Source organism: Xenopus laevis, chromosome 8L (assembly GCF_017654675.1).
Source record: "Xenopus laevis strain J_2021 chromosome 8L, Xenopus_laevis_v10.1, whole genome shotgun sequence".
Taxonomy (NCBI): domain Eukaryota; kingdom Metazoa; phylum Chordata; class Amphibia; order Anura; family Pipidae; genus Xenopus; species Xenopus laevis.
In genome coordinates this window covers 69,045,151-69,069,155 of record NC_054385.1, presented here as the reverse complement: position 1 = coordinate 69,069,155, position 24,005 = coordinate 69,045,151, and the positions used below count along the sequence as shown (strand labels likewise).

At 38.7% G+C, this 24,005-nt stretch overlaps 1 protein-coding gene across 2 annotated transcripts in view; it reads right to left on the bottom strand.

The window, feature by feature from the left end:
- dpf1.L (double PHD fingers 1 L homeolog) overlaps positions 1-11,953 on the bottom strand; it is a 63,096-nt gene extending 51,143 nt beyond the window's left edge. Inside the window, exon 1 of one of the 2 annotated variants that reach the window (XM_018230214.2) lies at positions 11,756-11,953. In XM_018230214.2, coding sequence (XP_018085703.1) covers positions 11,756-11,853 — 98 coding nt within the window. In that variant the 5' untranslated portion in view covers positions 11,854-11,953. The remainder of the gene's footprint in view (positions 1-11,755) is intronic. The other variant, XM_018230215.2, reaches the window with a different exon arrangement.
- Between the last annotated feature and the right edge of the window lie 12,052 nt (positions 11,954-24,005).

Below are 24,005 nucleotides of genomic sequence, written 5' to 3'. Positions count from 1 at the left end.
AGACATGAATATCCTATAAATTATATCCTTATAAAGGGTGCTTAGTGATGTAATTGGTTATAATTGGATTGTAGTGATGTCATTTCTGTCACATGACTCACTGAAACTTCTGCATAATAATAAATAAAGTACCCCTGTTGCAAAATATAAGGATATTAGAAGTCACCTCGGAGTTCCATGACTTGTATAATATATGGTCAAGGAACTCAGTATGATATATTATATATGATATCCTTATATTTTACAAGAGGGGGTACATTATTCACTATGTAATATCCACATATCACCACTGTGTCATACAGCATCGCATATGGCTCTATCTGAATTACCCACACTTTAATTATACACCAGTACTGGTTTGAATACTTTACATGTGTCTTTACATGTGTCTTTTGTACAATGTTTCATTTTAGAGTTTCAGTCTCAGACACTCTTTTTCTGGTTTTACCTTACATATATAACTCTTTTTGCCACCTCTCTTCCATTCCCTCATTAAAGTTACAGCCAACTATTTCATCAGCAGTTGCTGGCCAATATCATATAACCTTGAAATGTTTACTTTGGTGTTAGTAACCTGTTTTTTTTTTAATTCTGCTCTTATTTCTGTAATTGGTGGGAATGAGTATGACAGTTAGATATGTATGATAGTCTAATATGTAAAGGTTAAACTTCAAAATACCCTCAAAATATCTGCTATATAGTAGTTAGACTACTGTCTATACCTCCAAGTTGTTTACTTTTTCACTAGAAATGCTGGCACTAACAATAATAACATATGACAGGTTAATATGGGTAGTAAATAAAAAATTGTATGGGTTAGGCTTGGAGAAGACACACCTTCTTAAATCCTGTACTGGCTCTGGAAATCCTCTAATGCAGTGATCCCCAACCAGTAGCACGTGAGCAACATGTTGCTCTCCAACCCCTTGGATGTTGCTCCCAGTGGGCTCAAACAGGAGCTTATTTTCGAATTCCAGGCTTGGAGGCAAGTTTTGGTTGTATAAAAACCAGGTGCACTGCCAAACAGAGCCTCAATGTAGGTTGACAATCCAAATAGGGGCTACCAAATGGCCAATCACAGCACTTATTTGGCACCCAGGAACCTTTTTTAATGCTAGTGTTGCTCCCCAACTCCTTTTACTTCTGAATGTTGCTCACGGGTTCCAAAGGTTGGGGATCCCTGCTCTAATGACTAAGGAAGTCCTGATACATGTAAACTAAGCCCATGGTGGTATAGCTGTCCTTGTACTCCCAGGGAAGTGGTGACTATTTTTGTTTAATAATATAGGTAAGAGCATGTGGCTTTTCCTCTTTAGACTCCACTTGAGGGGGTGTTTGGTGCCTGAAGAGGCTGAAGTGGATGTCTTAGAAGGAGAAGTTAGTGTGAGGAAAGATCATTTTGGAGCAGGCACTCAATGAAGGAAAACTTTCACCAGGAAAATGGTTCACAGTGAAGAAAGTTTATTGTTTACACAGTCTGGGGACACAATAAACTTTCTTTACTTTGAACCATTTTCCTGGTGGAAGTTTGCCATCATTGAGTGCCTGCTCCAAGAGGTTTTTTTCGGTTTGCTTGCTCCCTAGGCTGTGGAAACAATAAACGTTCTTCACTTTGAACCATTTTCCTTGTGGAAGTTTGCCTTCATTGAGTGCCTTCTTCAAAAGGATTTTTTGGTTTGTCCGCTCCCCGTGCTGAGGGCTCAGGGAGGTGCACGTGGGCCACTTCCTTATCGTGGTGAATAATCACTTTACATTTGGAGACCTTAGTATCTCAGATGTACCATTGAGGAAACATCATGTAAAAGTTCTAGGAGTGAGAGTTAAGATCATGGTAGTAAGACGAGCAGCCAGGTGCTCCACTGAAAAAAACAGGAGGGGTAGTGTCCTGTGGAGTCACCCTCAGGTAAAGGGACTCAAGGGGTTAGGTTCTGGAATAGGAGACTCATGGAGTCTCATTTGAGCATCTGCTTGTACTGCGGACTATTTCACCTCGAAGTGAGTACTACCTCTGTGTGTTGCCAATACTATGCTGTACACTGTAATATCATCTAATAGAAGAAATGGTCTGAAGTATCTATCAATGCTACCATGCCAGCTAAGAAGTAACACCAAAGAGACTGGGGCTCATATATAAATACTGGGCAAATATGCACCTGGGCACTAACCCACAGCAACCAGTGACTGGCTATTTTCAGCCATCTGTAGGTTGAACAATGAAAGCAAATCTTTGATTGGTTGCTATAGGTTACTGCCTAGGTGCAAATTTGCCCAGTTTTCAAAAATGAGCTCCAGTGTGCATATAAAATATTAACTATTTTTAAAGAGAAGCACTGGTATCCAAATAATTGAGAGATATGTTCTGTGTTTGTAATTCAGTGTGGTCAACCCTTCATCCACCAATATGGCAAGGGCCCATCTGAGAGAAAGAAAGAGTCACATGTAACGCATGCTCTACTGGGAGTTGCAGGGAGATACAACTGGCAAAGTCCAAGTTCCATAAGAACAAGGAAGGTCCTATGTCCCAGAGAATATCCTACCTCCTGAATTGCTTTACACTAGTAATAGCTTATTCCAGGGTTATTTCAAACTTGCTAGGTTCATGCCCCTCTTTACTGTCCAAAGTTTTATCCGCCCCACATATAACATACACAAATTCTGAAAAATAAATGGCCGACTATAAGGGGGTTGTTTATCAAGGTCACAATTTATCTCAATATCAGCTGCTACAAACTCCGATCTAAGCTGCTCGGGTTTTTAACGCTTATTTATTATTACATTTTCCCGAAAATTACCTTTGCGGGAAAAGCTCAGATTTTCACGATTTTTTCGTGACTTTCCACCGAAATCTCTGAGTTTTCACCCAAAAGCCCCGAAAACATAGTGAAATTCCCAGACACAACCAAAAATCAATGGGACTGCTCCCATTGACTTTTATGCAACCTCGACAGGTTTGAGATGCCGTGTTTTTATTTTCGGGGTTTAATAAATTCCAAAAAATTCGTGATTTTTTTAAAAGCCTATTATAACACAAAAAATCAAGAATTTTTTGGGATTTCAGGGAATTTCGGGTATTCGGAGCTTAGTAAATAACCCCCTAAATGTGTTAGGTTACTCTTAAACCACATTTTCTGTTTTTACATTTGACCATAAAATAAATTGTAAAATGCAGGAAAATATAAAATGGGGAGATGTAAAACTGATTTTTTTCACTGTTGAATTGGCGGGGATCAAAAAAGAAAAAGCAAAATGCAGGAAAACAAATACGGGAAAGTACAATTGGGGTATGACTGAATTTAATTAGCACTTTTTCGGAATGGACTATGACAGGAAAGGTTAGTCTACATACGAGAAACAGAAATGTGTAAGGTTAGTATAAAAAGTGTCAAGAATGAGGGTTAGACTAGTAATGAGATACAGATTTGTGTTCAGCCGCTATGAATATGCCTGACTAGATTACGTGGGTTAAACAGAGATAACAAAGATAATAAAAAATATGTGATGTTTATCAGTAAGGAATAGTAACAGCTAGAATTGTTATGAAACATTAAAAAACTAAAAAATTACTGGCACCGTGAACAGGAACTACTGGTCTTCGCACCCCCCAGGAGTCACCAGATCAACAGGTTATTGGCATCTTATCCATTGAGTCCCATATAACACCAATTACTATATTATGAGCTGTATGTTTTGTAAAGTGCTTATATGTTATTGATGTTACTATAATGCATACTGTTACACCTGTGTAACATTCGCTTTTATTATTCATTTCCAAGCATTATTGTTATTTGTTTAAATATTAATAAAAACATGTTTGAAAAAAAAAAAAAAAAACTAAAAAATTAAAGGGTACCTATTGTATAAAAAATGTTTCCCCCATTAGAGGTGTTAGCTAAAAGACCCCACATTCACAAAGGGGTGCAGCTCTGATATCCCACATCTTCAATGAAGCAAACATTTTTCATATGCAATTAAAGCAGTAGGAAAGTGAAAGGGCTAGGAGAAAGGAACAAGATTTAGAAAATAGCAATCTTATTCAGTACGGAAGTAAAAGAAAAATAAGGAAGCATGAGTGCTACACTATAAATGTAACCTTACATAAAAAAAGTCAGTACAGAAGTGTAAGGGCTAAACAAGGTTTTAGAAATTGTATGGCCAGGCCTGGATTTCTTGTGCCGCGCCCCTAGGCCGCACAGTCCTAGCGCCCGGCCACACTACCCAACCTGCGAGCGCATGCGCACATGCCCTAGAGCCCTGAGGAGCTGTGCGTCCCCTGTGCTTCTCAGAAAGCGGCTGGGAGGGATGCCGTTCCTTATATTTTGCCACCCTAGGCCTGGGCCTTTGTGGCTTTGCCACAAATCCGGGCCTGTGGATGTTGTTTGCTGCATACAAATACATCTATGAAAGTTTAGCCCTTGAGGGTAAATATATTTATGTACTTAACATAATCCCAAATCAAAATGCCCTGTCAAGCACCACTGGCTAATGTTGAGCCCCTCTTGTTGTAAGTTCCAAACATACTAAAGTCCACTGTTTGAGAGGAAGCAATGTATGTTTGTAGGGGCTTTCCTCTTGTGCAGAGCAAATTTAGTTTGCTACAGTCCCCTCCAAAACATATACATGAGTTCCTCTCAAATGGAGGTGTCCAGTTCTACTGTCTAAAGTATCCCCAACCAGTGGCTTGTGAGCGACATTTTGCTTACCAACCCCATGGATGTTGTTCCCAGTGGCCTCAAAGCATGTGCATATTTTTAAATTCCTGGCTTGGGGCAAGTTTTGGTTGCATAAAAATCAGTGGTACTGTCTAACAGTCCTCTTAGGGGCTACCAGATGGCAAATCATAACACTTATTTTGCACCCCCCAGAAACATTATTTAATGCACGTGTTGCTCCCCAATTCTTTTTACATCTGAATGTGGCTCACGGGTAAAAAAGGTTGGGGAGCCCCAATCTAAAGCATCCGTTTTCCATAAACCCAATTGAACAGGTTATGTAAGTTAAATACAAGTGTATACAATATTTCCCATTTAATTGACTACCTGTCACTTTCTTTGTATTTCTATACCCTTACTTCCAAACTTTTCTCTATCTTTGTCCATCGACTTTTATTAATCTACCAATATATTAAAATTCTGTTTTTTTAATCATTGAGTCTACAGTTCATCTGTTTTCACATGCCATGCATGGTATTCCTTGACAAAAGGTGTGTTGTGGTCTCTCTTTCCCTTACTCCTGACTCCACTCAATCTACATCTCACTTTTGCTTCCTGTAATATTGGTTATCTCTATAACATTGCTCAAATTGTGTATCCCAGTAGTACTTTGTAAAACTGGTAAAACAAACACATATGACTATGTGTGGAATGTGGGTGCATTTTGTTCCATCTGACTGCTCAGCTAGGGGCACAGTTGCAACATGATTCACCTCCATATGACAATCAGTCAAGCAATATATATAGTGAATAAAGTACCCCCTCTTGTAAAATATAAGGATATTATAAGTTACCGAGGAGTTTCATGGCCATGTGACAGAAATGACATCAGAACTCACAGTTTATAACTGATGACATCAGAACTAACCGTTTATAAGGATATAATTTACAAGATATTTATGGCTTTTGTGTATTATAACTAGATAATGACCATCTGATTCTTATAGACTTATCCCATTCATACCATTGTCTGTAATGTGAATGCGGCCCATTTTAATCTCTCTCATTTATAATCTACAGCTCTCAGTTCTATAGTCTTCTGCTACCTCTACAGTTAAAGGGATACTGTCATCGGAAAACATGTTTTTTTTCAAAACGCATCAGTTAATAGTGCTGCTCTAGCAGAATTCTGCACTGAAATCCATTTCTCAAAAGAACAAGCAGATTTTTTTATATTCAATTTTGAAATCTGACATGGGGCTAGACATTTTGTCAATTTCCCAGCTGCCCCTGGTCATGTGACTTGTGCCTGCACTTTAGGAGAAAAATGCTTTCTGGCAGGCTGCTGTTTTTCCTTCTCAATGTAACTGAATGTGTCTCAGTGGGACATGGGTTTTTACTATTGAGTGCTGTTCTTATATCTACCAGGCAGCTGTTATCTTGAGTTAGGGAGCTGTTATCTGGTTACCTTCCCATTGTTCTTTTGTTTGGCTGCTGGGGGGGAAAAGGGAGTGGGGTGATATCACTCCAACTTGCAGTACAGCAGTAAAGAGTGATTGAAGTTTATCAGAGCACAAGTCACATGACTTGGGGCAGCTGGGAAATTGACAAAATGTCTAGCCCCATGTCAGAATATAAAAAAATCTGTTTGCTCTTTTGAGAAATGGATTTCAGTGCAGAATTCTGCTGGAGCAGCACTATTAACTGATTCATTTTGGAAAAAAAATTTTTTCCCATGACAGTATCCCTTTAAGGTTTACTCTAATGAAGCAGTTGTTGTGCTCCCCTAGCCCTCCGAGCTCTTCCCACCCTCCCCTTCCTTACTCCTCCTTAAGTTCTCTTACCTCCGCAGTAAGATTTCCACAATATGAGATATGTTGGCAGAAACACTTCCTTTTCATTAATCCTTTGCATTTCATATATATATATATATATATATATATATATATATATATATATATATATATATATATATATATATTTATTTAATTCTTCCATAACTTTTTCACAGTGTTTCAGGGTTAGTCTTCTGTTCTTACTCCATCTCTTTATTGTCATTTATTTTTTTAACCAAAATCTCACCCTGAGACACCATTTGTATCCCATCATTATTCTTTATTTTCTGCCACATTCAGTCTCTCTCTTTCTATATGTATATGCTTCTCTTTTTGTCCTTCTTACCCCTCTTTTCTTACCCTTTTCATTCTTGTCCTTAAGCCTCCCCCATTTCATCTCTCATTTCATGTCCTGCCTGTCTTATTTTTCCTTGGCTTGCCCTCCTCCCTCCCCTACCCACAATTCACACACATTTCACCCCTTCTATCCCCCCACCGCTCCCTATGTAGAACAGACAAAAGACACCAGCTTCTCAGTGTGTGGGTGTGAGGAGGGGGTGCTGCCAGATTAATACTTGCACACCCTGCACACATCAAATCCCAATATATATGTATATATTCAGCAATACCAGTACATTAACATTTCAAAGGCCTTGCACAGGGGAGAGAAGCAGCCGTGCCTGACACCCATCAAAATATACATTTCACTGCAGTGCTGATAAAGTATAAGAGCTCTGTATGCAAAAGGTAATAATGGAAGAATATTTAAACTGGTTATTTGGTATAACAAAGGGTTATATGGGGGTATATGGGGGTATATGGAGCTTACAGAGAAATCATACAGAGGAGTTATATGGAGCAACAGGAAAAGTTATGGGTAGAGTTATATGAGAAATGAGGATGCAGACATAAAGAGTAATACAGAGGGGTTATTTGAAGTACTACAGTTGTTTTGCAATAGGCTGCATGTATAAGTAATACAAAACAAAAAATAGGGGAGGCACAATTTGGCTGGAGAGATTACCACATTTATTCAGCCAGTGATAACCCAAGGATCAACGTTTCAGGGGGGAAACTTGGAGTTTGGAGCTTATTGGCCCGATTATGGGGCCCTCCAACGGGCTTCCCCGATCGATATCTGGTCGAAAATCAGCCAGATGTCGATCGAGCAGGGGTAAAAATCCCATTGGATCGTGCACCGCACCTGTTCGTTGATGCGGTTCTACGATTCGACCTCCCATACTCCTGCATTATGATCCGATCGTTGTGCCCTAGGGACCACGATCAGATCAGTGCGATATCGGCCACCTCAAGGTGGGCATATCGGGGAGAGATCAGCTCATTTGGCAACAACGCCAAATGAGCGTATCTCTCAGTGTATGGCCACCTTTAGCCAATATCTCCCATTATAGTTTATTGGAGGTCACTGACAGAGCCACAGCCACCTGTCCCTTACACACACACAAAGGTCCCCCACGCACCACTATTTTTGCTAACACCCCAATGACCACTCACATCCCCTCTTGGCAGTTGGTTTTACTGTTTGCCAATCTGAACTGCACCCACACTCCAAGTTCACCCTAGGCACATGTTCTGGCCCTGGTCATTGACTACATGTCAGTGGCAAGAGCTTTCAGTGAAAATCTTTCATTGGAAGTGGGAATCTGCCCTTGTGCAAACAGTTTAAAAGTAAATTTAGAGAACATTTAGCTCTGTTGTATTCAATAATATATTTTAATTCAACAGTTCAGACATTTCTCTGTGGACATAAATAAGTGTATTTCCTAGTAGACATCTGATGTTAGTTACTTATGAAGGGAACAGCAATTTACTGCTGACGTATGATATTTTAAAGGTTTTAAAAGTACATGAGCCACATGAGTACACAGCAAGGTCATCACCATACATAAACACAGACCAATTCTGTGCTATCCAAATTGTGTCCATGTGATTATACAAAACTCCATATTTTGTCATAGGTGCTTAGCCCCTAAATGTCCAATGGCAACCCAGAGCTTTGGCTCATAGAATAAGTGAGAATTTTCCCTTGCACAGCCCTTTAATCCAGTCTGCTTTATGAATTCTCCTGCAAGAGCTTAAAGAGAGAAACATTTGGAACATCAGAAGACCTTGAGAATGCTGCAGTGATCCAAGAATTAGATGAGCTGAGCCAAAAGTGTTTAGGTAAACTATCAGCAATTACTTGCTCCTGTAAAAAAACAAGAGACTGCTGCTCTATCAGTTACTGCAGGAGGCTGTGGGCTTCCAGACAAAGACCTGAATATAACTACAAAAGTTCTAGGTGACCTTATTGATATTGTACTTTAGCAAAAGAATGAACAGTATTTATGGGAAGTTGTAGCAAGTGTTCATGTTGACATGTAATGTATTTATAAATTGATCTAACTATATAAATCCCTACCAACTACATTGGCAGCGCTAAGTACTGTAGTCCAAAAGGTCAGCCAATCAAGACTATACATCCTTCTACTTTGTATAATGAAGTTCACATAGTGCTGCTTGTACTGTTAGGGCATCATAAAATAGGAGTTCATTACATAATGAAAAATATTAGAGTTAATAAAATGTTTACAACTTTACTATTCTGTATCGAAAATTATAAACACAGGTTTGTATATAATTCACTATGCACGTCCTCGTTTCTGCAGTTCTCATCATAAATTACCAAAGCATGACAGAAGTATTTTATAATCTACTCTGTGTCAAACTATTAACGAAGAGGTACTGTCATAGCTATACATGTGCATGTATACAGACAATGTACACTTATTGTAGATACAGAAGAACATATGTGCTTATTATGCGCACAGACACAATACATATACAGATATGAATATGTAACAGGCTAGGTTCACCCAGTCAGGCAGAGCTGTCATGAGATGTCTGCACACATATAATTGGAGCTGAGACACAGACAGGACCCAGACAGATTGGAAACTGGGAATGCTGGTTTCAATGGTAACTTTATAAGATCGGGAATGCGAGTTTGACTGGATAGGCAAGTGTGTACTGATACAACATGCAAAATATAATGCAAATCTGTTTAATTCATTTCTGCTGTAATACTGCCCCAGTACTATGCCAGGCTAAGCTCACAATAAATTATATTGGAAGCATTCATTATTAAAGTCTGTAATTATTAGTACATGGTTATCCAAGATATTCACTATCAGCAATATGACTAAAATTATGTTAAGACACATACATAATAAGGTACTACTTTATCAAGGTGACTGGGCACAAAGAGAAAACACACTGTACATGCAGATCTCTGTACATATGGAGGATGGCTACATATAAGATTTTTATGTAGGGAATTGCATTACATAATTCTCGCTTTACTTAGTTCCAGTGCAGAGTTAAAGGGAATATAAAACCTATTTATAATTGGGAGCTACATTTATTTTAGATTTCTATAAATTATTATAAGGCATTATCCCAGGCCTTATTTATCTGTATATTTATATTATTATTTGTATGAGTTGGAGCTGCCTTACTGTTTCTCACTTATGCCACCACATACATATGAGTTCCTTCATGAAAATGATAAAACGCTAGCTTAAACTTACAAAGCAATAACTTTTGAGCATAGCACCTCTGAGAAATTTAATTTGTTTTATTTTCTAATAAAAGCTATAAAAATGTTTATTCGTTTAAAAATATGTAACTGATTAAAACAATGTCCCCTTAAACATAATACAGAAATTAGAATTTCCAAAGCTTATATACATATATAGGGATTTATAATATTATAGGGCATAATACAATATATTTGTTAGGCAGACAGCATAATAAAACAGCACTGTATACTGTATGTAAGTGCCTGTGAAATCCTGACTAGTAACAGCTAGGATGTATTTTAATTTACCAAAAATTCAAATTCGCAAAAAGATGTTAGATTTACAGTACATTGCTTGAAAGACAGAAGCCTTGCCAATTTTCTCATGAAGCTACAATCATAAATAGTGTACAATATCTCAGGCACATTATACATTTTACAGGGAACAGTCATTCTATATTTTGCTTTGCATGTGTCAAATCAAATTAGGTTAAACTGCTAAATGTACACAGTACCAGACGGAACAAATACTGCCTCTTACAATTGTATTCTGTCAGAGCTGACGGAGTTAAAGTGAAATGGCCCCAGCTTAACCACTGGGAGAAGTAGAGGGTTTTAGGTGACAGCAGTAACCCATATTTTACTCATATCTGACAAAATGCAATCCTTCTATAATCTTCTGCAGTATTAAATATGCTCAAGGCTGCGATACTACCAATAATTATTTAGTGACGGACAGTATGCAGAATGATGCAAGACCCTTACTAGTACAGTCTGATTATTTAAGGCTCTGAATGGGTTAATGGCTACTTTATCACGTGCATAGAGTCTGCCCAGATGTGCACTAGGAATTAAGGACAGAAGGTTCTCCAGCACTCAGCTCACTTGCTCTGTTTGCACGGTGCTATGCATGGCTTAAAACACATATTTAAGCATATAACATATTTTTGGTAAACACTCTGCATGAAATGCAATTGTAGTGTTAACATAAGTAACATGAATAACAATTCATTTTTTTTTTAGAAATATGCTTAGCTTTCAACATGCATACTACCCAGGTGCAATGAAATACTATTAACATGAGCAAAGCACTGTGACATTGCTGAACATTTTATCTGAAAATGCTGTGGAAGAGTGGAATACATTTTAGCTTATAAATGTCCTTTCCAAAATGAAGACAGGCAAAGACAGATGGATGAATAGGTAGCTAAATACATGGATAGATAATAGGCAAACAGGTCGCAGTCTAGACCTCAGACATACCCTAAGGATACAGTCTAATCCAGATGCAAGACCCTCCTCTAAAAGCAGCTGGATGTGACCTCACTGTGCAATTCTATAATGCATAGTATACGTGCAGAATAGCTGCTTAATTCCACTTTCCACATTCAATAGATATAGCACACACAAGAGTTAATCTATCTAAAAATCTATATACAAATGTACAGATCACACACACACACACACACATCATATATAGATAGACAGATAATGTGATGCATAGACACACAAGTACACACAAGCATACACACACACAGGCAGACACACTCTTTCATGCATAGTATGCATATAGATATGTTCATGTTGTTACATTGCTAAACACACATGTATACAGCTAAAATATATACAGTCTCAGACAGGCTAAATTCAGTATACACAGCAGTAACTAGCTTTAAGTCCTGTTTACTCACGATTTTAAGGGGTTGTGGAGGGCTGTGTTCATGGTGCTGCTGGGTATTAGGCAGGAACACTGCAGCCCCTCTAATATCACAATACTGTACAATTTCATTCATTCTGCACGCAATAGCCAATGAAAGGCCGTGCTAGGGTAAAACTGGGAGTTGTAGTTTTGAGAACCGAGCAGCGTGAAGATGCATTGACAGCTGCACTACATTGCCCAGAGTTCATTGCGAGGGACAAGTCTAGGAGGCTGAAGAAGAAAAGGATTGGTGGAGAAGGTTAAGGTACTGTAAAGGGAGGAGGGGAGCTGGAGACAATGGGAGGGGGCGACTTTGGTGTTGGGAGGGGGGCGCAGGAAGGGATTGTCAAAAAGGCAGAGACAGGCAAGTTTATGAGTTAGGTGGGAGAGGCAGTCAGGTTGTGAGGAAAACTGAGATATAAATAGGACGAGCCTAGCTATTGCTGGTGAGGCCCCATAAGGGCCTTTTGTTAACAAGCCAGCAAAAAATGCAGCAAGGGGGTTGGGGGAAAGGTGGGGGGAGAGAATGTGAGGGGAGAGCAGAATAATAGAGATCAGACGTTGTAGAGAGAATTGGGAGGGAATTAATAGACCTGAAGCTGATAAAGACAAACACTGAAGTTGTTCATCAGTTCTAACCTGATTTTGTTTGATTGCAGGTCGTTTAAGATGATGTGGATCCACTGCAGGGAAACAGGTTGGGGCCAGATGGGGTTAGTGTGCCTACTGCCATTCAGTTATCTGGAGGAATGAAGGGAGAACCAGTCACCAAGGAAAGGTAAGGGAAACCCCTCTCCTTTATCAGCAGGGCTTCCACAGTTCTCATTGCCAGCTCAAGACAATTTTAAAAAGCAGACCATGCAGCAGGTCCACATTTCCATGGCCTTGTCATGGCTGTGCAGTCCACTTCTTGAACTCTCCCCATGCCCTGAGTACAACAGGTCACCTTTCCAGTGGCTATATGAAGTGGCTGTATTCAGCTGTTCCTTTTAATTATTATTATTCTTTGTTTATATAGCACCAACATATTCTACTGCACTTTACAGAGATTGTACTACATTGGCATCAGTCCCTTTCCTGGTGGAGCATATAGTATAAGTCACATTCACACACTATATGGTCAATTAAAGGGCACCTGTTGGGCAAAAATATTATTCCCTTACAAACGATGCGCGCTAATAAAGCCCGCACTCTGTTTGGGGGTAACAGTAGTTTGTTTTTTTTAATTGCTCCCTCGTTGGGGCACTCGTGCATAATGAGTGAATGCTGCGACTTGCTCATTATGTGCATGCACGTGACATCAGAAGCGTATTATGCTCATGCACTATGTACAACATGGCTGCTCCTGGTGTGAGTGTCGTAGTACTGGCGGGGGGCAATTCTTTTTAAAAACTACTTTTACCCCCAACCCATTGTGGGCTCTATTAGTCCGTAACTTGGGTTGGGGATAATATTTTTGCCTAACAAGTGCCTTTGAAGTAGATCATTGAAAACAGTTAACCTTCCTGTGTGTTTTTTGTGTGAAGTGCCTTGGCTGGTATAAACCTAGGACTGCAAATACAGTCATTGCTAATAATAACAGAGAATTAAAAATGCTGGACATACAGATAAAATTATTGTAACATTCAAAACATGTTTCTTCTCCTTTGAGGCTAGTACTCAAGAAACATGGAATGCATTAAACTCTTATATCCTCCCTATAGCTAATGCCACACATGGGAATCGGCCCCTGTTCTGCCATCTGCTTCTTTCCTTGCCTGCACCCAGGAACCATTGCGTCTACCCGAGTGCAGGTACGTGCAAACACAGGTGCAGACAAGGAAGGAGGCAGATGGCAGCACAGGGGCTGATTCTTGGCCTGTGTTTTTCTGCAGGACGAGATCAGTGCCTCTCTGGCATTATCCTAAATGCATGGTGAGATATTTAAACAAGCAAGGAAAACATGGGCACTCATGGCAGAAAAACAAAGTTAAGTAGCTTTAAAACTGTTGCCATTACACCTTAATAGCTTTTAACTGATACATTTTTAAACCCACAGATTATTTTATATGATGAAAAGTATTCTTTGTGACTTTCACTTGCCTTTTTCAGTGGTGCTTTAAAGAATGAATGGGGAGAGGTGGCACGCTTTAGAAGATTTTACTGTTATAGGAACTTCTGCTTATCAGTATGAACAGATGTTAAAGGCACTGGTAGGCTTATGGAAATGAGGATACATTGTACAAATAGTTTTACCCTATAAAATAAGAGGTATTGAAATTAAAACCCAGGGCTGCCAATGTAGGCCCCCATAGGATAAGGTCAACAAAACACAAATGGCAGTTAACTATTTAATAAAAACAAACATGGCTACAGTATGCGTTCCTAAGTTTTATTGGGACTTTTAATGGTTAGAGGAAAGTCTTAATTGTAGAGCAAAGCATGTACCAGGAGCTTCCAACATTATAGCAGATCTAGAGGGAAATGGGAGATGATCATTAAGCCAGGAGCAGATAAAGAGGGTTATCCATACCCTGACAGTCTCTGGCTGCTTACTGTTTCCAGGTTTAAGAACTAATAAAATCATCTTTGTCGCAAACAACATGGAAAGTATACATCAGGGACTGACTGTCATGGATTCAGTTTCTACAAATCAGGTAACCTGAGCATAGTTAATGATAGCAGTTGCCTGCTGCATTTTATCATGCGCTAAGAAATAAAGGAACATCTACAGCATCAATGAACTGGGCAGCTAATGGGAATATCTTTTTTCACACACATTAATAAATTATTACACCCTATGAAATACTTTGCTGTTATTATGAATATTGAAGGGACATAGGGGAACAAGTTTCCAAAGGCTAAGTGAGACTCATACTTCCTTCACTGGAAGTTCATTTAATGAGGTAAGTTTAGAACTGCCTTTACCATTGCTTATATTGGGGCATGTAGAATAGGAGAGCAACCAAACCTAAAAATAAAAATAATCTAAAAATGAAAATAAAAATGTTAAAACTTGTCATTTATTAGCAAATGCTTAAAAACAACTCTATCCCTTAAAACAAAGACACAACCTGCTAGAGCGAAGCCTCATTGTATGACCAAAATTTTCAGATAAATATGTCAAATGCGACAACGCTATAAAACGAAAAAGTCAAAATCAGTGCACACTGTTGCAGAAATCCCAATAGTGAGCAAATGGGTTATGCTACAATAATTAATGCTTCACACAAGAAAGTATTGAAGCAGTCCGACATCATTATTCTTGAGTTGGGCTTTCTCCTATGCCAATCCAGGTGTGATTCAACATTTCATGGATTTAATAAGGCACTGCCACATGGTTCATCGCATTTGGATACCTGGTATTACAGCATGGTTGCTTACACAAATGCCACATCCAATGCAACAGTGCAATTATTAAGTGCACCGTAGCAGTAGGAGAAGGCCTAACTACAGGATGATGCTATCTACTCTCTCCAAAATGTTCTTGTGTGAAGCAAGAATTAAAAGCATACTGCTTACTATTTGGACTTTTGCAACAGAGTGCACTGATTTACACTTTTTCATATTATAGTATTAAGTTGCATTTGTACTAATGTTTATTAAAACATTTTGGTTATACAATGAGGGGCCCCTTTCACAGGTGGTTTATGGTGTGTAAAACACTGTTTAAAGAGTTAAGGAGAGGATTTACCTATCTAAATTTGGAAGAATAGTTGATGGCCCAATATTTTGTGAGAGAGCAAGCACTGGGGACCTGTTGGTTAAAGATTTTTTTAGGTCAGCAGGAAAACTAGAAGAAGCCTTTAGGTGTAACCACTGCCAACGTGTCATGGTATTGGGATTTGTTCCAGACCTGGGGAGGAGTTGAGGCAGGAGTAGCTTACTGATGCAGCAGGGATTTAGTGTCCTCCTTTATGTCCAAAAGCGGGGCCCTCCCTGCCCAGAACGATTTATTTTGTTTTTTATTGGGTCTGCATTGGGGGGGGGGGGTTGATTGGGGTCTGATCCTATGTGAAAACTATTTTTGTTGTGTCATTTTGTACAATAAAGCCTCAACCTCCCTATGCCCATGAGTTCTGTGTGGTGTGTTTTTTAAATTATTCTTTAATTGTTTGGCATTAATGTTATTAATTATACTGTAAGTATTTAAAGCTTTGCAGGGTGCAGTCCAAACACATAAGGTAATTAAAATAGCATGAGCCAAGTCCAGCGGTTCTGTGGCACTCAACATAAAGACCAGTTAAGGTCCAAGGGGAAGAAGCTATTTGCTTTCCATGATACACATAAAACTTGTGGTGAATAAGTATTTGTTTTCCAAGATATTCTTGGAACTATGTCACAATAACAGATACATCAATATTATCCTATATCTGTATGGATTTCATGAGATAAATGGAACCGTAACTAAAGTTTGGACTTTTAAGGAAAGCTTGAGCAATTGAGTTTGGGTTGGGTTAAGAGCTGGATGGGATCTAAGGCTAACGCTGAAGTTGTTCATCAATTCTAACACGATTTCACCTCCCTCCAATCCCGTTAGTTAATATCCATGACTAGCATTCATAGTAACATAGTAAGTAAGGTTGAAGAACAAATGTCCATCAAGTTCGACCTTTTAGTTTTTTTTGTTTTTTTTTTCAATCTGCCTAACTGCTAGTTGATCCAGAGGAAGGCAAACAAATAAACCATCATTCAGGCTAGTCCCTGGATCAACCTGTACTATGAGCTATCTCCCAAACCCCTGTATTCCCTCACTTGTTAAAAAACCCACCCAACCCCTTCTTAAAGCTATCTAATGTATCAGCCAGTACAACTGATTCCGGGAGAGAATTCCACATCTTCACAGCTCTCATTGTAAAAAACCCCTTCCGAATATTTAGGCTGAACCTCTTTTCTTCTAATCGGAATGGGTGACCTCGTGTCAGCTGGAAAGACCTACTGGTAAATAAAGCATTAGAGAGATTATTATATGATCCCCTTATATATTTATACATAGTTATCATATCTCCCCTTAAGTGCCTCTTCTCCAGCGTGAACATCCCCAATTTGGCCAGTCTTTCCTCATAGCTAAGATTTTCCATACCTTTTACCAGCTTAGTTGCCCTTCTCTAATACAATAATGTCCTGTTTGAGTGATGGAGACCAAAACTGTACGGCATATTCTAGATGGGGCCTTACCAGTGCTCTATACAGTGGAAGAATGACCCCCTCCTCCCGTGACTCTATGCCCCTTTTAATACAACTCAAGACCTTATTTGCCTTTGATGCTGCTGACTGGCATTGCTTGCTACAGCCAAGTTTATCATCTACAAGGACTTCAAGGACCTTTTCCATAATGGATTTGCCTAGTACAGTCCCATTAAGGGTATAAGTGGCGTGGATATTTTTACATCCCAGGTGCATGACTTTACATTTATCAACATTGAATCTCATTTGCCACTTAGCTGCCCAGATTGCCAGTTTGTCAAGATCGTGTTGCAAGGATGCCACATCCTGGATGGAATTTATTGGGATGGATAGTTTTGTGTCTTCTGCAAACACTGATACATTACTTACAATACCCTCCCCTAAGTCATTAATGAACAAGTTAAATAAAAGTGGACCTAATACCGAGCCCTGAGGGACCCCACTAAGAACCTTACTCCAATTAGAGAATGTACCATTAACAACCACCCTCTGTACCTGATCCTGTAGCCAGTTTCCTATCCATGTGCAAACGACTTCATTAAGCCCAACAGACCTTAGTTTAGAAAGCAGTCATTTGTGGGTCACAGTATTAAACGCTTTGGCAAAATCCAAATAGATCACATCTACTGCCCCCCCACTGTCCAGCATCCTACTTACCTCATCATAAAAAGCAATCAAATTTGTCTGACATGACCTATCCTTCATAAAGCCATGCTGATTGATGCTCATAATGCCATTCACTAGGACAACATTTTGAATGTGATTCCTTAACAAGCCTTCAAATAATTTGCCCACCACAGATGTCAAATTTACTGGCCTATAATTGCCAGGCTGAGATCGTAATCCCTTTTTAAATATTGGAATAACATCAGCTTTTCTCCAATTCATAGGTACCATACCAGATGAAAGTAAATCTGAGAAAATCAGAAATAGGGGCTGGTCTAAAACTGAATTAAGCTCTCTTAGAACCCGGGGGTGTATGCCATCAGGCCCTGGAGCCTTGTTTACATTAATTTTTATTAAAGCTTTATGAATCATATCCTGAGTCAACCACTGACTAGATTGAGCTGAGCCATTAGTGCAGCTATGAAGTCCTGGGAACCCAGACTCCTCTATTGTATACACTGAAGAAAAGAACTGATTTAACACATTTGCCTTATCTGTATCTGTTACAACCATACTGGTACCATTATTTAATGGAGCAACACTCTCAACCTGCATCTTTTTACTATTAATATATTTAAAAAAACTTTTAAGGGTTAGTTTTTACCTCCACCGCAATTAACTCTTCATTTCCTTTCTTTGCCTTCCGGATTGCTGATTTACAACATTTATTACAGTGTTTATATTCATTAAGGGGCACATACACTAAGCTCGGTGAATGAATAGAGGGGAAAAAACTCAAATTTCGAGGAGTTTTTTGTGCTCCTCGACTATCGAATTGGCGTAAATTCGTCTGAGTAGAATGATTCGAATAGATCGAGCGAAAAAATGCTGCGACTATTCGCCCATTCCATAGTCGAAGTACTGTCTCTTTTAAAAATCATTCGACTGCCTACTTCGCCAGATTAAACCTACCGAATTGCTTTAAAAGCCTATAGGAAAGTCCCATAGGCTTTTTTTCTACGTTTTTGATCGAATAAAAAGGCATTCGATCGAATGAAAATCCTTCTATCGAATATTCGATCGCTCGACTTTTCACCCATTCGACTATTTGCCAGCGCGTAAATTTGCCCTAATTCCCTATTCGATTCTATTCCCCAGTCGAATTTCGAGGGATTTAACCCCTCGAAATTCGACCCTTGATACAGCTGCCCCCAAATGTAGCTTCTGTCGCAACAGATTTGTAGTTTTTAAATGCCTTTCTCTTCTTTCCTATTAACTTCTTTACTTCTGTATTAAGCCACGTAGGATGATTCTTAGAGCTTCTACATTTACTCCTTATGGGAATAAATTGAGAACAGTAATGATTTAATATCATTTTAAATGACAACCATTTCTGTTCTGTGTTTTTAGTTGAAAACTTAATGCCCCAATCAATACTCTGTATGGCAGCCCTCAAGGCACTAAAATTAGCTTTTCCAAAACTCATGGTTTTTGTTGCCCCAATGTATATTTGTTTTTTGCATCAGACGTTAAATTATATAACATTATGGTCACTATTACCCAGGGGTTCAATGACTTGCACATTTGCTATAAGTTCTGGGTAATTTCCCAAAATTTTCCATAATTCTCAAATTATTTCTAATTCATGTGCATAAGTTAAAAAGCCTTCTCTGCATCGGTCTACAGTTTAGTATATAATTCCATGTAGTTCTGTGCACATTCTTAAGAATTGACAACCTGATTACCAAGTAAGACCAAATGCCCTAATAACCGTTCATACAGAACAGCCTGAAACACTGGGGCAAATCAGGGATGTGGGGCAGAGTCACATAGTAGTAAGTATAAAATGATCCTGTCTCTGGCTTTCAGTCTAGCAGCTCTGTAATCCTGGAGTGTATTCTAAGTTGTTAAAATTTGCTACATTAGTTGATACATTTCTCAGCAGCATCTGATGAATATTAGCAACTATTGTATCAATTCTAACAGCTGCCTTTACTGAAACTCAAGGATTCTGTGTAGCAGGGCCAAACAATAAGAAGTGATGTATCTACTCATGTAGGAAATTCATTTTTAGGCAACTGTAGCCAGTTTATATTGAAGCTTCATCTTCTGCTAGCTTTTGTATTCTAAGCAGGGAAGAATGTCATGTTGTGGTTCACCTTTAATAGTATATCTTTTCAATTGGCCTTCATTTTTTATAGTTTTTGAATTATTTGCCTTCTTCTGACTCTTTCCATATTTCAAAAGGGGGGTTACTGACCCCATCTAAAAACAAACGGTCTGTAAGGCTACAAATATATTGTTATTGCCACTTTTGTATTGCTAATCTTTCTATTAAGGCCATCTCTTATTCATATTCCAGTCTGTAAATCAAACCAATGTATGGTTGCTAGGATAATTTGGACTGCTGAAACTTCAAACTGGAGAGCTCCTGAATAAAAGGCCAAAGAACTCAAAAACCACATATTAAAGGTAAACCTCCCCTTTAAGTACTGTACACCTAAAGACAGAGGACTCGTGGATAGATTGGCCCAGATAGCTGTGCAGCCATTTCAACTTCAATCCTCACATGGCTGTAGCCATTTTAAAGAAGTTTTAAGTATCTTGCTTACTTAAAATGAAAGGGTCACATATTGCACCCCTTTATATTCAAGCATTAGCTAAGTTATGAATAATTAATTTTCAATAAGATTTGGGACCCTTAAAAAGATATTACTATGGGGTCTGCTAACTTCTAATAACATCACTGCAGTGTAGTAGAATAACAATTGCCTATGTACATTTCAAAATAATTTCTATGACATTTATATACTGCAAGGCCCACTTAATTCACATGTATGCATTTAAAACATATCTGAATATATGACATGCAAGTTCAGTATTTGCCCCTCACCAGAACTTCATGGGTTAACAGTTGAACGTAGGGGCCCATTGATTTGATCCTCTTATAGGATAAGACTGACCCATATGTCAGGGCTAGTGAATATCAATCTAAAGAACCACAGTGCCATCCTGTGGCAGCACCTAATGTTTCATGTTATTTACTTCTATTTTGGAATCAGTCAGTTATTTGGTTTTATTCGCATTTTAGAGCAGTGATCCCCAACCAGTAGCTCATGAGCAACCAACCCCTTGGATGTTGCTCCCAGTGGCCTCAAAAAAGGTGCTTATTTTTGAATTCCAGACTTGGAGGCAAGTTTTGGTTGCATAAAAACCAGGTATACTGCCAAACAGAACCTCAATGTAGGTTGACAATCCACATAGGGGCTACCAAATGCCAAATCACAGCACTTATTTGGCACCCCAATAATATTTTTCATGGTAGTGTTGCTCCCCAACTACAAAGAAGGTGCCATAGTTAGGCATCATTTCACGAACTGAGCAGGAAATAATTCTGCTCTAACTGTAACAGTAGGTTGTGTGGAAATAAAAGACTGAATAAAAGTTCTGTCCATTCACTGGTTGATAAAACCTAATATGTGTGCATGTCCTTGGTTTGTGTGTGAGCACAGTGCCTAATATTATCCAAAGTGATGAATTTAGCAAATGGCATTGTTTCAATATGGTATAATCCTGTGACATAAACTATATATTTTCTTATATTTTTTAATGATAAGGCTTTAATTATATGACAAAACAGTGTTTTACATGTAAGCTGTTTAGGTGATTTATTCAAACTTAACTAAAATGTTGGCTATTTAGTTCAACTGCACATGCGTTTGCCCCAAGAAATTGGGGCTCACTGGTATAACCCCGGGTCGGTGCAGTTTTCTACTGATAGGAGCACCGGCCCTGGGTTTCAGGTAAGCCAATGGAGAGCTGTTGAATAAAAAGCTATATAAATAAAAATTGCAATTGCAAATGCTCTGCAAATATTTTCTACATCATACTAAGAGTTAACAACCCCTTTAAAAGGGAGAAAGGCATATGTTCATTTCCAGTGGCCTAACTATAGAGGAAGCAGACTCTGCGGCTGCAGGGGGGCCAGGAAGTATAGGGGCCCCATGAGGCCCTAATTCATATACAATTTTGATAAACTCAGGTAAAACAGGACAGCCTCTAGACATTTTGGGGACCTTAAGAATAATTTGCTGTGGTGCCCAGTAATATCTAGTTATGCCACTGTTCATTTAATATAACATTGGCAAAAAGCCATTTTTTAAATAATTAGAATATTACATCTCAGTATGTTCTCTAAACAATTTTGGACAATACAAAACTACAAATCATTTTCAGTAAAAGAAAGATTCAAAAGTTTTTATATTAAAGTCTCTATAGGCCAAATTAATTATTTTATATCTTACATGTTTCAGAGTGAAAAAGCTTGTTATAGTTATTTATGAATTGAATGTTTTTTCAAACATATGCTAATGCTTCTCTTTTTGAAGTTAGACCATTTCTGTACTCTTTTCTCCCAAAGATTCAGTTTAATAGCGTTTTAATTTTGACTCATTGAGGATTAGACAATCTATTGGCAATAAAAGAAGGCAGATCAGGAGAAGTTAATGGCTTCAATTTATTCTTTGTAAGATCTCTATGGTAAGATTCCCTTCTATTAAAAATGAATTTATTATCATCATTCAGATGATAATTATTTCTAATTGTATCCCAGACAAGGATATCACCAGTTTCATGATTGATAGCATCCCTTAAAGACCTTATGCCTTCCTTCTTCCAGACAGGAATAAAGGCAGGAATATTTGAATTGTATATTTTACTTTTACCCTATAAAGGGATAAACGGTGGGATTTAATCATAGTGTTTACGATTTTTTAACTGGAAACATTTCCCATAAAGTACCATAAAGATTAATAAAAATGTTCAGGCTTTTTGACAACTAGAAGAATGTCATCTGCAAATGCAAGTGAGCTTTATCTCAGAGCAGTTTTGAGGTTTCTGTTACTTTTAGCAGTGTAAAAGAAAAGTCAAAGGTAAATATGCTCAGAAGAGCATGCTGAGCACTTTTACACTCATTTGCTTGGATGTGTGTATAGTTCCCCTTTAACAATCTACTATATGCTATACTCAGATATGTTATTTCAAGGACAATTTAAAGCCAAGTTGTTATCATCTGCTTCCTCATATGGAATATGGCAGTTTTCCATTCGTCACGACTGCAGCCCTATGTCACTAATATTAAACAGTGAATACTATTCATTTGTTTTTACTCATTTATACCCCGGTGTATGTAAAGAAATATTTTATTTTAAGCAACAGTACTGTTTTATTGCAGTTTTGCTAATAGCTACAAGGGGGTTGACATGCACTCAAAAGCCAAGAAAAATGAATAGTCTATCACAGATATATCAGGTCAGGAGATACTGGTTTTGAGGATAGATTCCCCCTCCCATACAACTGCAAAGCAGTAAGCTCCACTCTGAGGCAGTGTCTTGTGGTTCTTTCCAAAACTCAATCTGTTCTCATGGTTCCAGTGTTTCCATTTGATTTATACACAGCTTCACGGCACCCCCTATGGTATTAGAGTCTGGGGCAAAGTCACTAAAGCACGAAGCGGCTAACGCTAGCGCAAAATCGCCATTGTGATGTAATTTCGTTACTTCACTGATTTACTAACGGGCGCTGGCGTAAATTCGCTAGGGAAGTGGACCTACTCTAGCGCTACTTTGCACCCTTTCCCCAGGTGAAGTTGCGCTATGGCGAAGGGACGTAACTACACTAATTCACTAACTTGCGCATTTTACTGAACTTTACGCTCTTGTGCCAGACTTGCCTTCGCCACCTCAGACGAGGTGAAGTGCAATAGAGTAGATAGGGATTGCTGGCGTCTTTTCCTTTTTTAAGGGTGATAAGCTGAAAAAGATTGTAAATTATTTTTGGGGGCACCCTCCTTCCCCCCTACATATCCTAACATATGGCACCTAAGCTATACAGTGGGCACATGTATAGGGCAAAATAACAACTCTATTTTATGAAGCTTTCCCAGGCTTGTGTGGTGTAATGTATTTGCTGCTACATATACGTCCATTGTACTTTAACTTGGCGCCGTATGCAAATTTGGCATTGCTATCGTAACTTTACTTTGCTTGACAAATTAACGCTAGTGCAACTTCGCTACCTTACGCCTCCTTGAGCGCAACTTCGGATTTTAATGAATTAGCGGCGCCCTGGAGAAACTTCGCCTGGCGAAGTGCGGCGAAGGCTGCGCTAGCGCAACTCCGCAGGCTAGTGAATTTGCCTCTAAGAAATAGCCAGGACTGCTTTAAGGGTCCTGGTTAATACTGTCTACATTACCCAATAGCCCCAGTATAAAAACAGTATCTGACACTCTTTTGCCATTCCTGACACTGTAGGTCCATACTAAATGTGAAGTGTTGAAAAGTATCAGAAGAATTGGAGTCTTGAATGGAAGATAGCTGACTGCTTCTACAACACTTCAATTGTATATGTAGTAACCAGCAGTAAAGGGAATTCAATTGCAATGGAATTTACAAATTATTTTAAAATCAATA